The sequence below is a fragment of the Pipra filicauda genome, unplaced genomic scaffold, assembly GCF_003945595.2.
Source record: "Pipra filicauda isolate LSUMZ 115617 unplaced genomic scaffold, ASM394559v2 scaffold3_size10097308_pilon, whole genome shotgun sequence".
In the NCBI taxonomy this organism is placed as follows: Eukaryota; Metazoa; Chordata; class Aves; order Passeriformes; family Pipridae; genus Pipra; species Pipra filicauda.
The window spans coordinates 3,917,257-3,932,690 of record NW_024104532.1 but is presented as its reverse complement, the minus strand read 5'-3'; the positions used below and the strand labels follow the sequence as shown (position 1 = coordinate 3,932,690).

The window sequence follows — 15,434 nt, the reverse complement described above, 5'->3', positions numbered from 1 at the left end:
GCTCAAATCCAGGGAGGACATGCTGCGTGTGCCACAGCAAGGTGTGTCTGCCCTCTGGTATGTACCTGACCACAGAATCACAAAATCCTTTAGGTTGAAAAAGACCTCCAAGATCAGCAAGTCCAACTTGTGACTGATCACCACCTTGTCAACCAGACCAGAGCACTGAGTGCCACATCCAGTTGTTCCTTGAACACCTCCAAGGATGGGGTCTCCACCACCTGCCTGGGCAGCCCCTTCCAATGCCTGACAACTATTTCCATGAAGAAATTCTTGAACCTCCCCTGGTACAGCTTGAGGCCATTTCCTCTCATCCTATCACTGGTTACCTGGGAGAAGGGGTTGACCCCAACCCCTCCATCACCAGCCAAGCTCCACCCAAACAACTCTCCCAGCAATGGTCACTTCCCTGAAGAAAGAGCGTTTCCAAACCCCACAGCCCTCCAAGGCAACAGAATGTTGAGCTACAAGGCAGCATCGCTCCCTTCAGCTACTCTTTCATTGCCACAGAGAGAAACAAGTCACAACCAGTGCTCCCAGTACCGCTGTTAGCCCCAGGGGAAAAGATTACGAAAAAGACAGGGAGAGCTTTGGGAAAGCGTTCATTGGGTAGGGCAGAGATCTGAGGTGGTGAGCCTACAGTGATGAATGACAGCTGGAGAGGCACAACAGCAACACTCCAAAGTGATGCCTGGGCTCAGCGCAGGAATAGACACAGAAAGGGGAAATACAGGAATGTTAAGCACAGGAATGTACTCAGCACTGTCCTACCCAACATTTCTACCCATCACCTTTAGTCCACGGGAAAAAAAGGAAACAAGGAGTGCTCGACACAGGGCTGTGTTCAGGACACAAGGAGCAGGGAGCAAAACAGGGAGGGAGAAAATATGGTCAAGATTCAGAGGCACACAGGGAAGGCTTCTCCCTCCTTCTGGGACTGTCTAATGAGGTCATACCATTAATCTCATCTCAAAGGAAAATCTGAGCAACCAGCTAAGGGCTGCTTGATGTGGTTTGGAGACTGATTCTACCAGTGTGACCATAGACTTTGGTATTTACAGGAGTGTAGTTAATTCACACGGGTGTATAAACATTTACTAAATAGGAATGCATACAAAAAGATGGTTTGAAAATAGTTTGGTTTAAAATGAGGAGCAGTTTTGACCTCTCTGGGAGGAATGTACCTCTGCCCTCTGCTTGGAGATGGCCAGCTGAGTGCTCAAAGAGGGTGGGAGAAACAAGGAACACATCCAGGGAGCTGGGAAGCCAATTTTTATTTTTGTTTTGCTTCTGAAACTACCCTTTAATATTTCCAAGACCAAGAGGCATTTTGAACAAAATGTGATCCCTCGAAACACAATTTTGAAAAGGGGCTAGTTTTGAATCAAAAGAAATTTTAAAGAAGAAAAATGCGAACACTCCTATTAAGTAATAAACTCCGGCTGTTCCACTTAGGGCTGGAATTTCAGGGACAAATGTCTTCACAGAGAATTTTAGTAACTGACCATCAGTGTCCTTGTAAGGCAGATGAACCAGTGGCAGAGCTGGGAACCCTGAGCTGTAGGGAGACCCCCACCCTGGCACCCACAGAAGGGAAATAATCTGCACTGCTATTAGGAAGTGCTGGAAACCATCACACTGAGGGAGGAAAGGACTGTTTTAACCAATTCATTAATTATGAATGTTAAACAAATCCAGCTTTGAAGTTTAGTTCGTAACGAGTCAAACTTCCACTATTGTTCTGCTTGGTAAAATCAGGCTCTCCAGACAGCATCTGTCAATCTGATTATTATGTAGTTAAATGAGGGAGAAAAAAAATTCTTCTCTCTCACCTGCAAAAAGCTATCTGTGCCTTGTAATTATTTGCCTTGATAAATTTAATTTACTTGAGTTTTCCCTTCTAGATTTGACTGGTCAAGTTAAACTATAAAGATTATTCATGGAAAAGCAACCACAGTTGGTTACTAGGATACAAAAAAATCACTTAGTACATTCCTCCAATGAATAATCCCAGCAGAACACACACAAATTCAATAAATTATGAATTTCTCTTTCTCTCTTACATAAACACTGGGGTTGCAGAGGCATTTCTTGGAACCCTTAAATATAAATTCATCTCTTAATTACTATGCAATATCAAAACAAACAGAGGGGATAGATGAGCCTTGCAGGTGAGCTGCATCCTTTGTCTAGACATGAAAGTTCTTCTGGAAGCAGGCAGGGTGCAAACAGACAGCAGATTCATTATTGCCAGTATCTCTGTGCAGACACTGGTATTTGGCATGCTCACATCCCTTTTCAAAGTGGATGACGTCAGCAGCAGGACAAGCTAATTTGGAAGAAGGCATTCTTATTTCAGAAAAAAATCTCCCTTCCTGCACAATTCCATGCATATGAAAAGTCTTACAATAAAGCACTTGTTGTCAGATCTCTGAATCCACAAGACAGAATCCCAGCATCATTTAGGCTGGAAAAGATCTCTAAGATCATTGAGTCCAACCTTTGAGACTATCAAGCCCAACCTTTGACGAAGACCAAGAAGGAGGAGCTTTCCTGCATTGGTGGCAGCTGTTGGCCAGTCCATACAAAGCCAGCACTCTCAGCCCAGCACAACCCATCCTGCTGATGGGCAAAGCAACCTGCAATCAAAGCCTGCCCTGAGCCACTCAGACATTTTTGGAAACAACATTCAGACTCAGGAGATTGATTTTTTTATACTTAACAGCATTTGGTCTTTGTGTGTCTGTGGTTGTATATTGCACTGTCTCTTCCTATCCCTCATAATATCCCTGGATAACAGCAATCCCCAGGCATGACCCAGACTGCTGTTCAAGGCTGGGATATTTAAAGACACACTATAGGGTCTGTAGGCTGAGATCAGTTTTTATAAACTTTAACTGAGATGGATTTCCTTGAAATTCTGCCTTGTGAAGCATCTGTCCTTCTCACCCTCTCCCTTTGATCACATCAGCAGCACAAGTGGTGCTGTTCTGCTGCTGCCAAATCACCAGTAATTGCTATGTAAGACTCAAATCAGATGCCAGTGTGAAGATCTGCCTTGAACTCTGCAGAGGACATCTCCTTTCCAGGAGAGATCAACCAAAATGCCTGGCATACTGAAATATCTGTAAGCCTTCCACGTGCATGGAACATGCTCTTTATCACTACAAGTGAAGCAACAGCCAGTTATTAAATTATTTCAGTTTTCATATTTAGAAACTCTTTCACTCTGCAGGACAAAGTCATCAAGAGTTTTTGATGGTGTCCTGAGGAAAGGACTGCCATGGAACAGCCCCTAAAGAGGTGTTTCTCCAGGACACACTGCTGTGCCAGGAGCCCACAGGGATTATCTAGCCCACCTTTACCCATAATGGGACCAGCTCTACTAATTCCATTCCTAGCTGATGAATAACAAACTTGTCCTTTAAGATCTCCAGTGATAGAAATATTTCAATGTACTGTTCTCCACCAAGGCTTGGCATTGGTGATAACCTGCCTGGCTGCATTCTGGAGAGCATGTACTCAGAGATCCTGGTCCTGTCTTCTCCCCAAAAAACTGTAATTCGCTGCAGCCTCTTAGCTGCTCCTCTTAACACCAATTTTGGCCACTATCGGGACGGTAGAACAGACAGATCCCAAGCAGCAAGTGTTTTCTGTTGCCAGAAGAAAAGCTCTATCCAACTATGTCGAGTTTAAGACCCCAAGCAATAGCAACTTTCCCTCATTAGGAATTATGCTTTCAACCTCAGCATCACATCGAGGAGATAATTTTGAACTGCACTCCATAAATTACAGAACATACTAAGCTGAGAAGCCAGTGTCCCTATGAGACCAAACCAGATAACAGCCTGAGAAAAGCTGTTGCCACAGTGCCAGTTATCACTGAGCAAAGAAAGATAAACTTCAGTGAAATTATTTCATTTGCGCTGCCAAATGGGATAGTGTATCTTTTATCTTTGGCTTCTTAAGGCAGGACTTGGGAGGATTTAATGTTTGAGTAATGGAGGAGTGCAAAAATCAAACAACTTTTTTCCCTGGCATTTGGAAACCTGATGGAAAACTTTTGCTCAAGAAATTCTTTCTTGACTGTCTTCCATGTTGCCGCACGAGCAACGAAAATCAGAGCTTTGCTTTTATGTGGTCTTTTCTCCCATGTAACCATTAGACATTATGCCATCAGGAGTGCAACCACAGGAAAACGGTTAAAATAGGAGAATTCCTAAAGGACAAAAGTCTCATTATTATGTAAATACCCACAGCCGAAACAAGAAAACTTCAAAAATGAAACCTGTTAAGTGCAACTATCTGGCCAACAACTCTATAAACACAACTCCATCCATTTTTCTCCCTTCAAAGCATCAGCAGCTCTTAAAAAAAATCCTAAATGTGATTTCCCTGCTGCACTGGGAAGCTTTGAAGTGTAGTTAAATATTTTTTTCTTTAAAGAATATTCCTGTGTAATTCCAGCAGCAAGCAAGAAGTAATTTTTTATGTTCTGATTTGCTTTCTTTACACTGGTCCTGTTGGTGCAGAAAGGAAAAAAAGACATGGTTTTGCTGGAGCAGGGGAAGGAATGGGGTCTGATCCTCTCAGTAGGAGATCTCTGAGCTGCTCCACTGCCAGAGGTCTGAAAGAGCCAAGAGAGCAAAAGCTCCTGGATGGAAAGCAAGCCCTGCTTACACAAAACAGAGGAAGATATCTCCCCGGACACAGAGGGGAAAACAAAACTAACAAGCAAGAAATCACTTTCTCCTCCCTCACTCCTCCCCAAAGCCCCACTTCAACTGTTCAGATACCAGGAATTTAATGTTCCAGCACTCAATAATTGAGACAACAGGGCATCCAGGTCTGAAGGGAAAAGCTGGCACAGGTACACTGAAATAAAACTTTCAACCAGACATCTCAGTGCCAATGATTCATGCTTTTTAACATATACAGGGAAAACAAATATAGCCGTCATCAGAACATGGAACAACTCAGAGTAAACAGCACCTCCTTCCCACCAAAAAAGTCCTCCCATGGGTACATATCTTATCTAAGGGTCCCTTGGGAAGGGACTGCTCCTGCTGATGCCTCTGGACAGTCCTGTTGTATTTGCAGCATGCAAAGAGGGGGATGGAGAGCTCTTCAGTGAAGTGGTAGGACTTTGCAAGCTAAGGGAGCACTGGGGCCACCAAACAGACATGGACCATTGGCACAAGGTCTGTCCCCTCCAGGACACAGCAGAGCAGTGACACTGAGGGCAAGGGTCAGAAGTTGCCTAAATGAGAAGACAGAACAAAGTATGGAAATCCTCCTACAGCAAAACTTCCTCCAGCTGTCCCAAGAAAAGCTTCCCCAAGATACGACATGGAGCCAGGTCCTTTCCAACAGCCCTTCGGGCTCCCATCTGTTTCTGCACTTGTTGGTATGTGAGCACACCTTTGCCCTCTGGGTAAGTCTGAAGAACAGTGTATTTTGATTCCAGAAAGCCCCAAAAGTGTGGCTCAGGAGCCCATGAGGAGCAGGGAAGGTGCAGGTCATGAGTCAGCCCTGTGGTTTGGCTGCCACAGCAAGAACCAGCGGCAGGCACAGGACGCCAAACTGCTCTGGGCAGGGGAAGGAAGACCAGCATAAGAGATAAGATGCGTGGAAATACAAAGAGAAGAGATGGAGGAGATTGCACACACCTTCCCCATAAGGAAACTCAGATGAGATCTGCCACGTGTTTCAGGGAATCACACCTGGCCTCGTCCCATCTTGCAGCACATGCAGCCGCCCCAGCAAGAGAGGGGTTCTCACTCGCTCTACCCCAGCCTGGTTCAGCAGGTTTGCTTCCCTGCTTCTCTCCCGAACCCACCACATCCATCACGGTGACGTGCACGCTCCACCTTAGGAAAGCCTGCTCTTAATTTAGCTTCCAAGCCGCACAGATAGGCTCTGTAAACAGTGGGATGCTGATGAGAAAGAAAATGTTTCCTTTCAAGGCAAACTGTGCAGCAGGACACTGACTGCCCGAAAGTGCAACTCCAAAACTCAATGAGCTTGAATGCTAAATCCACTGGAGCTAACGAGGACTGAGGTGCTTATTTGCATTCCTAATTGAAAAGCCATTGAATATGACATGCAAAGAGGATTCTTACTAGAACAGGAAGAGAAGCAGAGCATAAGCTTCAAGGTGACTCATCCCTTTCATGTCAAGCAAACATTAATGCCCGTACATTTAAACTTCACTGCCTAAACACCTTAAACACACTTAAGCATTTCCATAGGTTGTCAAATTATAATGCGCTGGGAAGCAGCAATTTCCTTTGCCTGCGGTGAGGGCTCTCTAAGGGCTTTGCCTACACACATAGACTTAGGGGCGTGATTTTCAGCATCTACATGAGGGTGAGATGGTGACACAAAGGTCCTCCTGACCTGCAGCAATTATCTAAAGAAATAAAAGGGGGAAAGTGCCGTTTGCCAGATATCTTACCTCTGAGTAAAGCAATTCCTTTCTACAGCATAAGCAGTAACAGAGAGGGCACCTGCCCAGCATTACCCAGCGTGACAGTGGAGAGAACAAAAAGCTGTTGCTTTAATGACACACTTGGCAACATCCCGTGTGTGTCTGACAGCCCATCGGCCATGGGGCATGACACACAGCTCCATTTAACGCCGTCCTGATAGGTGGTGCCTTCCTGGATTCGAGTACAGTTGTGTCTCCAGACTCAGCAGCCAAGATACCAATGGCAGTGCTGAATTAACTGTGCCAGTTGGCTGCAGCACAGTTTTGGGTATGTACTGTGCAAGGCTGGTTAAAGATAGTCCTCAGCATACGATCAACCTGTTCCAGCTCTAAATCACAGTGAGGGCTGAGCAGCTTCACAGGTTTCCTTTTCAAGAGTGGAAAAGCAGAAAGCTACTAAGGAAGCACCGAATTAATTTATTTTTTGCACTTCTCTGACCTTCTTCATGAAGATCCTTCATAATTAATTAACTCTTGTATATCCATGTGAGCCAAACAACGTTTTCTACCTTCCTTACATTCAAAGCAAGATTACAACAAAGTCACTTGCTCAAAGGTCACACTGGGAGTCATCAAAATCAAGACAAGACTCTAGAAACTTCAACTCACAGCATAAAAGATGCGGAAAAACAGGCAGAATAGCAGTGGATTAACACCTGTAGTTAGTGTTGATCAGAGTTGAACCAAACCCAAACCAAAAACTGGTCTGAACAGGTACCTTTTGCACTCAAACCAGAACAACCTGAAGTGTTATTTTGTAGTTTTCTTGAAGTCAGACTGGAGCCAAATCAAACAATTTACTGAACTCCTCACAATACCAAGAACTCATCACTAGCACCTAAAGGGGGAGGAGGGACCAGAAGACAAATCTAAACAAAAGTGCTCCTTGAAGCCAAGATTTTAGCCCCTGGAAAAGGCAGAGATATCTTTTCCCACCACGTAGTCTTTGCTCCTCATTTCTTACAAAAGAAGTGAACCAGTTTTTTGAAAAGGGATACATGGAAACATCATCTTTTACTCACAAGCTGTAAATTCCTGTTGCTCTGCTGTAACCAGGACCCTACAACCATCACTGTTTCACAAAGCCTGGCAGATGGGAGCATCAGTCTGGCGAAGGTCTAAAATTGGGATTTCTGACTCCCTGAGAAAGGGTTAGTTATTAAAAGCCTTTTTCTTAAGAATACAAAATAATTTCTTGAAACTAAGTCACTTCTGCCAGAACAAGCCCCATTCTCCCTTGTGTTTACCAGACACAAATGCCACTCATACTTGGTATTCCTCGCAGTTGTGAGGAAGGCTGTGGGAGAAGCACTGCAATCAGATCCCAGCCAGATTCTAAATAGGGAATTTGGCTCCTTTGTTAAATACCAATGACCCTATTTGGGTCAGGATCAACAACTGGATCCCAAATGGAAAGTCCTTCACTTGTGTCTTGGCCACTGAGTGCCTCCCTCCTGCCCTGCCTGCCCCAGCAGCTGTCCACCTTCACCCTGTCACAATGAGCTGCCATGTACCACAGGGACACTTGCTGCCTGTTCCAGTCTCCCAGACATAGCTCCTCACAGCTGCATACAGGGCTCTGCTGGGTCAGGGGAATTTTCAACTCTCCCAACCTGCCAGTCCTGAAGCCCCACTGAGCTCCCGGCACCTTCGTGCCCCCACCGGCTATTAACCATTTTCTGAACCCTGTTCAAAGTCTCTGCCAAGGACAGCAATTAGCACGGAACAATTAGCCCCATCCACAATGCTGGGGTGTGCTGCTTGCTGCCTCTCTCACCTGTGAGTTAACTCAGAGCAACCCTCTGTGGAGCACCGCAAGTAACCAGCCACAAAGCCATAAAGCCCATGTCCATATGCGACCCACCCACCACCACCACCACCACCACACCCAGCCCACTCTGCAGGCCAGGCCAGGTTCTGCCCATCGGCTGCAATGCTGCACTCCTACTTTATCACCTGCAGGAGACAGGAAAACGCCATGCCTCAATAATAAAGAATTCACTCTTGCCTAACCACCTGCCTGCAAATCACCTCAAACAATGGGCAGTGAGTGGCGAGGGGAGGGAGGCGAGAAAATATCGACATCCAAGTGTAAATTCCCACAGTGTGCTGGGGATGCAGTGGAAGATCCTCCCACTGGAGATGCAGGAGGGTCGGCAGTGGGCTGGCGCCAGGAGCCACAGAGGAGCCCGAAGGTTGTGCTCAGCCCTCCGGGTCAGGCCAGCTGCAGGAGCAATGTGTCCTGTGTCATTTAGCTGTCACCCAGATAAGAGCAATTTCCACCACCACCTCAGGCCCGTTGTTAAGCGTATCTGACACATCTCAGCTCTTTTCCATTCAAATGCCTCCTCAACCCGTTCAAATATAGAAGCTGCCTTTCATTAGCCACAGCCTATTACTCATTTCAATAGCACTCTGGTTAGAACCTCGCTGTTAATTTGACAAAGCCTTCACCCATTGTGTGTTAACCATCAGATACCTGGCAAACACAAGTTTCCCAAGTTCCCGACACAAATTTCTCCAGCACCGATAGCGTGTGCTCTCGTATCATTACATGGAAATGTGGAGAGAAAGGATGAAGCTGTGCAAGAATTTAAAGATGCAACAAGCACAGAACACATTTGAACAAATTTAGGGATAAAAATGAGCTGAAATACGTTCAATAGGATTTAAAATTGAATTCCACTGTTTGAAAAAAGTATTTCTATATAAAATCGGAATTGTTGATTGTTTGGCTTTTCCAGGAGCCAGAAAATCCTTTTTCCACTTTAAGCTATTTATGGTGAACAACAAAAATTATTCTACAGTGAATCAATTTAACACAAGTAAGCAAATTTTAGTTTGGGGATGTTTGGTTTGGTTGTTTGGTTTTTATTAATAAGTTACTTCAGCCTGTGGATCAGGGGAGAGCAATTTCTCTGTTAGTCAAAATGAGAGTGAAAGTGCCTTGCTCAGTCTGCCAGGGTGAAGAAAGAGGTGCATTTTGGACCAAGAAGAGGAAAGATGTAATTCTGACTGATTGTCTTTGAGTAATTTTAAACAGTTCTAGCATTTATAAATAGAATTTCATCCAACAATTCAGTCTTCCGGAAAAACTTTATCATTTTCAAAAAGTCTGTTCCAAGAACAGTTCTAAACCTGCTTCCCTCCGTAATGACATTTGGATAACAAAAGCCAAACAATTCATCTGAGCACATCAATGTGAAAAATTGCTGAATTGGGTCCAACCCGACAAAATACATTTATAAACTTCAAAAATACAAACATCCAAAAGCTCTTCTGCAGCCACAGGTTAACAGCTGCTTCTGACAGTCGTTACTCTGCAAAAACAGAACGCAGCTGAATTTGGGGAAAAGACACATTTTCAGCATCATCCAGCACATTAGCAAAGGCGTTCAAGTGTCCTGCATAGCTTTGCCTTGCGCAATTTGACAAATGTTTGCAAATGGACTATCCCCAGCGAAGAGATCCTTACAGACAGTCTCCACCTGGCAGGACAGGACAGAGATTTTCTAGGCCACTAGAACAAATGTTTGAGCTGGGAGGTCTACATAAATCAAGCCTTCATTTTTCTCCATCAAACTTTTCCTCTTTTTTAGGAAGTTCTTTTGAAAGCACCGCGAGGAACTCCTGAATCACAGAGCTGCGGTGCAGCTGATGTCATCCCTTTTTTTAAATTCACGTGTGTAAGGCTGAGCATGTGAAGGCTGCTCAGGAGAGACTGTTCTAGCACTAGGCAGAACGGCTGATACAACTCCCAGCCTTCTGGAACAGAGCTCACAGCTAGATCCCACGTCCCAGCAGGTACAGATATTTTTTCTTTGGGAAGTTCTAGCCCTATCGAGGTAACCTCTCCTGACCCAAAGATATTTCCCTGGCTTTTTTTTTTTTCCCCCAGGTTTTTAGCATGTGCCCTTTGCTGTTGCCTCTAGCTGAAAAGCCAAGACACAAAATGAATTTTCTCCAAGGTCATGCACTCCTTACAATGCCTTTATTTGCCAGTTGGTGAAGTATTTAATAAAATGAAAACTTCCTTATTGTGAAAGGAGCTAATGTCCCATTTAAATGTATTAAAGAATGAGAGGAGATGCAACTAGAAATCTAATCACTGGTTCATAGCTAAACCACAAGCTTAGCAGCTTTCTTTTGTGCCCTGAAGGTCCCAGGCACCCTCTCTTTGCAAAGACAATATATGGCACATCCAAATGCAAATCTATTCCTCTCTTTATTTCTATATTCAGCTCCCTGGCTGATTGCAGGGAGGCATGTGTATGTGTTCAATAGGTCCTCCTGCTTCTTTAAATAAGTTTAATAATACCCTTTTTATTTATGGGAGCCCGAAGTACAAAGGATGCAATGCAGGAGCTCTGCAAGAGCAGAAAAGAAAAGCAAACTAGCTGAAGATACAGCCTGGCAAGGGCTCAGTAATTCAACACTGTTGATTCTATAGAGACCAACTGCTTTTATTATGCACAGATTCTCTGAGGGGGGGAAAAGCTCCACAGTTATGAACTTGCAAAGGAAAAGAATCTGTAAATCTCTCGCGTAAGAGCAGAATTCGCTAAAAGGCAGTTTAAAAACCAGGGCAGCCCAACAAACATTTCAGACCTCATTTCAAACAGTTTTCTTCTGGCGACTCCGAACGACTAAGGTCTCTCCACATTAAAAAGTTCCATTAAAAAAAAAAAAAAAAAAAAAGGATGGGAAAATGAAACAGAAAGCCCCTCAGAGGATTCGGCCAAAGGGCTGGGGATCGCCGCTTCAGCTTCGGGACCAGCCCCACTTCACCCGCGTCCGTGGCTCCCCCGTGGGCGCAGCCGTGCCCCGCGCTCAGCATCACCCCCGGTGCCCGCCGCGGGTCATTGAAAACAATCATATTCGAAAAAACCCTTGAAATTTTCGACTTCGCCCGGGCCGCTCCGCAGGGTCGCGGGGGGCTCGGACCGGGGGCTCGGCACAGCCCGCCCGCCCCGGCTCGGCTCCCCCCGCCCGCCCGCAGCATCCCCCGGGGCAGGACGCGCCCCCCGCCCCGCGGCCCCCGCGGCTCCCGCCGGTACCTGCCAGGGTCTTGTGCACCGTGTTGCCCATCGCTCGCTCGCTCGGCGGCGCGGCGGAGCCCGGGGCCGCCCGGAGCTCCGCAGGGCCATGGACAGCGCCCGCCTCCCGCCGCCGCTCCGCGCCCGCCCCCGACCCGCCCCGCGGTCCCTCCCCGCCCGCCCCGCCCGAGTCGCGGCCGAGCCCGGGATGCCGCTGCCCTTCTGCTCTGCCTGCCCCGCTGCCTCTCCGGGGTGCCCGGGGGCTGCGGGAACCCGCCCTGCGCGGGGCGGTGACGGGGGTGCGGCGCTCCGGCGAACACCCGCTGGCATCTGTTGGAGCAGCTGCCAGCCGGGGTTTGGGCAAACACGGGCCCGGCTGTTCTCCAGAGCGCTCGCTGACCACCAGACAGACCTTTTGCTTCTCCCTCTTAGGAAAAAAAATAAATCTTCTTCCCCCCGTAGCAAAACCAGTGGTTTTGGAGAGCATCCAGCGGTACCCTCAGGGCACACCTGTCCATCAGCAACACTTTCCCGAGGGGTACCAGCTGCAGTGGGAAACCGTAGGAGTCGGTAAGCCCGAGCTCTCTCTCCCTCCGTGTCATTTCCTTACGGGTGACCTTGGATAAGCCACTTTGCATCTCAGTGACACGACTTCCCCACCTGGGAATTGAGGGAATTAGCAGGAGTGTTGTGTTGGCAAATGCGTGATTAGTTTGAAGCACGGCAATGGCACGGTGACGAAAGACACCTCAGCCCACAGCCTCCAGTGCAGTATTGACAGTATTGGCTTCACAATTTCTCTCCCTTCTGATCTCAGACAGAAAAATACGTTTATAGCCCCATTAGAAAAGAGCAAGGGTTTCCTTCCTCCTCCTGGCCACACTTATGCTGCCAAGGGGTGATGATGCTGAGGAGCGATGCTGCCAAGCCTTTCCTCTCTGAGGCAGCTTCCACAGTTCTAAGACTGGAGAACTGGGAGCCTCAGGGCTACAAAACGTGCTGCAACCAACACATTGGGCTGATGCCACAGTGCACAGTGATTAGAAAAAGCCACTGTGTTACTTAGCAGAAGTCACATCCGTGGACTATCACAAGTCCTGGGACACACACACACACAAAAAAAAAAGCTAGAAAGAAGTGGAGTCAAAGAACAGTCAAGGCTCAATAGCCTGGCAGAGTTCAGACTCTGATCTATTGTAGAGGAGCTAAAATAACAAGCCTTTAATCCCTAGATCATGTTGAACAGGTCAAGTGTGGCTCAAGAGATGAGAGAGGACAGAAAAACCTAATTTCCAGTATTTTTTGCTATCATATGGATTTGTTAAAAATGGTATTATTGAATGAGACACCAGCAGCTGTTCTTAAAACCTCTTGCACCCATCTGCTGTCCCCTTGGGTTAGCACATGTCTCCCACTGCCTTTGGTGCCCTGAGCTGTAAACCATGGGCAGGAGCTGTCAGAGGGCAGGAGGAGAGCGCTGGAGCACAGAGCTCCCCTTCAGGGAGAAGGGGAGGGCAGCAATGTCACCCTATTTACATAGAGGGGAAAGTCCTTGTTTCACTAGACAGCGGGGAATGGGAGGCTTCAGCTAATCCCGGCTGGTTTCCCTCAGCAGGGAGTGGCAGTTGTTATTTTAGGGCTTAAACGAGCCTTCAAAAGCCGGAGGCAGCAGCAGGGGTTCTTCACAGCTGGATCCCTGCGGCTGCCCAGGGGCTGTCAGGGCAGCTCATGTGTGTGCCACGTGTGGGCTGGGTGCCACCTCCCCAGGATCTGCCCGTGTCCCTCCTTCCACACTGTGGCCACACCATCCCACAGACAGTCACTGCCTGTCCCAAGGGTGTTCCAGCCCTTCCTCCTCCCCAAAATGAGGTAAAAATAGAAGACAATAAAATGGAAATGCACATCCTTGGGACATGGAGGCAGCCTCCAGGAATGCAATCAACGCTCCTACTTCTTGGCATTGTAAAAATTTAGAGTTTGTTAAAATAACCCGCTCCACACAATGCAAAATGATACGCATGAGAAACAGTTCAGCAAGGATGATTTCACTCTCTCTAGAAACCACACTGAGAAAGTACAAGAAAGCCAGAACTGGACACCAAGCTGGAACTGAAAGGCAGTGCAAAGTCAGCCTGGAGAAATGCAGAAAGGAAACCGACTGGCCCAACCGAGGCTCCACAAATGAAACCTCATTAGCATTTTAAAATTCTTTCCGCTCCAGCAAGTTTTGATAACTATTGATAACACACTTCAGTAATTTATTCTGTAAGCCTGGCAGATGGCTGCTCCTTAAGAAATCCCCTTCCTTCTCTCCCCCTCAAGGGACAGAATGACCTGCACACGGGTGTAATTTGCTTTGGTATCTGCATTCTTATAGATATAAAATAGTAATATCACCTAAGCTCCTTCCTGGTATTTTTTATTACTAGATCTTAAAGCATTTTGCAGACAAGGTGAGTGACATTATCCTTATTTCATAAGTGATGGAACCGAGCCACAAGGAACCCAGGAAACATGTACAAGGTCATCTGTCGGCCATCGGCCGACTCCGGAGCAAAGCTCTGGAACAGAGGAGCCACAAAACACTGACTGTGTTGGATCCAACTCACAGGACTGGACACATGCAGCCACTGTTCTGCAGCTCTGCATTTTCTAGTGCCCCCCATAACAAATTCATCTCAGTGAGATTAGTGGAGTATGATCAGGATACTTTTTCCCATGCAAGGGAAAAAGTCTCTGGGAGGCATTGTGTACTACACTGATGTCAGACATCTGCTTCCCAGATCACTATAATCACCTCTAAATCTTACTGTGCATGGATGTGTACCCAGGCCTTTAAAATATGGGACCAAAAAAATAAATAAAAGAGAGACAAATTTCTTTCAGAATCAAAAATGTGATGAATTTCACCTGAGGTTCATCACAACAGGTATCTGATACAAGCCTTCCTATAAGCATCTGCACAGCCCAGACCTCTCATGAGAGGTTTTGGGCTGTGCTGCCTGTTAGCAGTCATATAAACACATTTGTATAAATGTAATGTTCCCAGAGATGCAAATAGTTTACAAGGAACAGCTAAATTTCCACTGATTGATACCAGCCTAAGGAGAAACTCTTCTTTTGGAATCAGATTGGTTGCATTGTCTTTGTAAATCCCTTGGGGGCTCGAGTTTTGGGGGATGAAAGACATTATGAGATGTAAGGTACCACTGTTAGCAGCTGCCATTCTTGTCTCTCTAACAGATGGCAATAAATAATGACAGACTCAGCTCTTTCAGCAACAGTGAGATAAAACACTGAAAAACCTGTCTGTCTTTCCCATCAGGGCAGGGAGCCCTCCTGGGTTTAAGCAGAGCTGTCTCCTCTGATCCCTGATCCCAGCTCAGGGTGGGATGCACCTTCCCTGGCCCGCAGAGTCACCCTTGCTCCTGGCTGCCTCCCAGCAAGCACCAGTTTTACTCCTCTGCTCTCAAACTGGCCAGTTCCATCTTGTTCACAGCTGAGCTCCATTGAAAACCTGTGGACTTCCCAGATTTATCTGTCTTTTACCAAAGACCAGATTGCTGCTTGCAGACATTTCCCTCCAGAGCTGTGTCTAACCCTGCTCCACAGCCTAGGGCTGTCAGCTCTTGCTCCCATTTCACACCCCTGCACCTTCAGGTCTGCTTTTTTTCCTTTCTCTGTGACTCTAAATCTGAGTAGATGCTTAGAGCATCCATTTCTCTTTCAGCTCCATCTGTCTGGAGCTCTGAAACTGTCCAAACCTCTTTCCCTTCCATCATATCTCACCTTGAAACCTCCCTTTCCCTCCCCTACTTAACTGGAGCTCCCTTGGAATTCTCAGAGACTGCTGTTCTAAAACTCACTGAAAAAAGGCTCTTCCAGCATCCAAATACCATGTCCAACAG

The 15,434-nt window shown here is 46.6% G+C and overlaps 1 protein-coding gene across 1 annotated transcript in view; it reads right to left on the bottom strand.

Annotated features, from left to right (window-relative positions):
* NEURL1B (neuralized E3 ubiquitin protein ligase 1B) overlaps window positions 1–11,644 on the bottom strand; it is a 33,125-nt gene extending 21,481 nt beyond the window's left edge. Inside the window, exon 1 of the mRNA XM_027718765.2 lies at window positions 11,548–11,644. Coding sequence (XP_027574566.1) covers window positions 11,548–11,578 — 31 coding nt within the window. The 5' untranslated portion in view covers window positions 11,579–11,644. The remainder of the gene's footprint in view (window positions 1–11,547) is intronic.
* Between the last annotated feature and the right edge of the window lie 3,790 nt (window positions 11,645–15,434).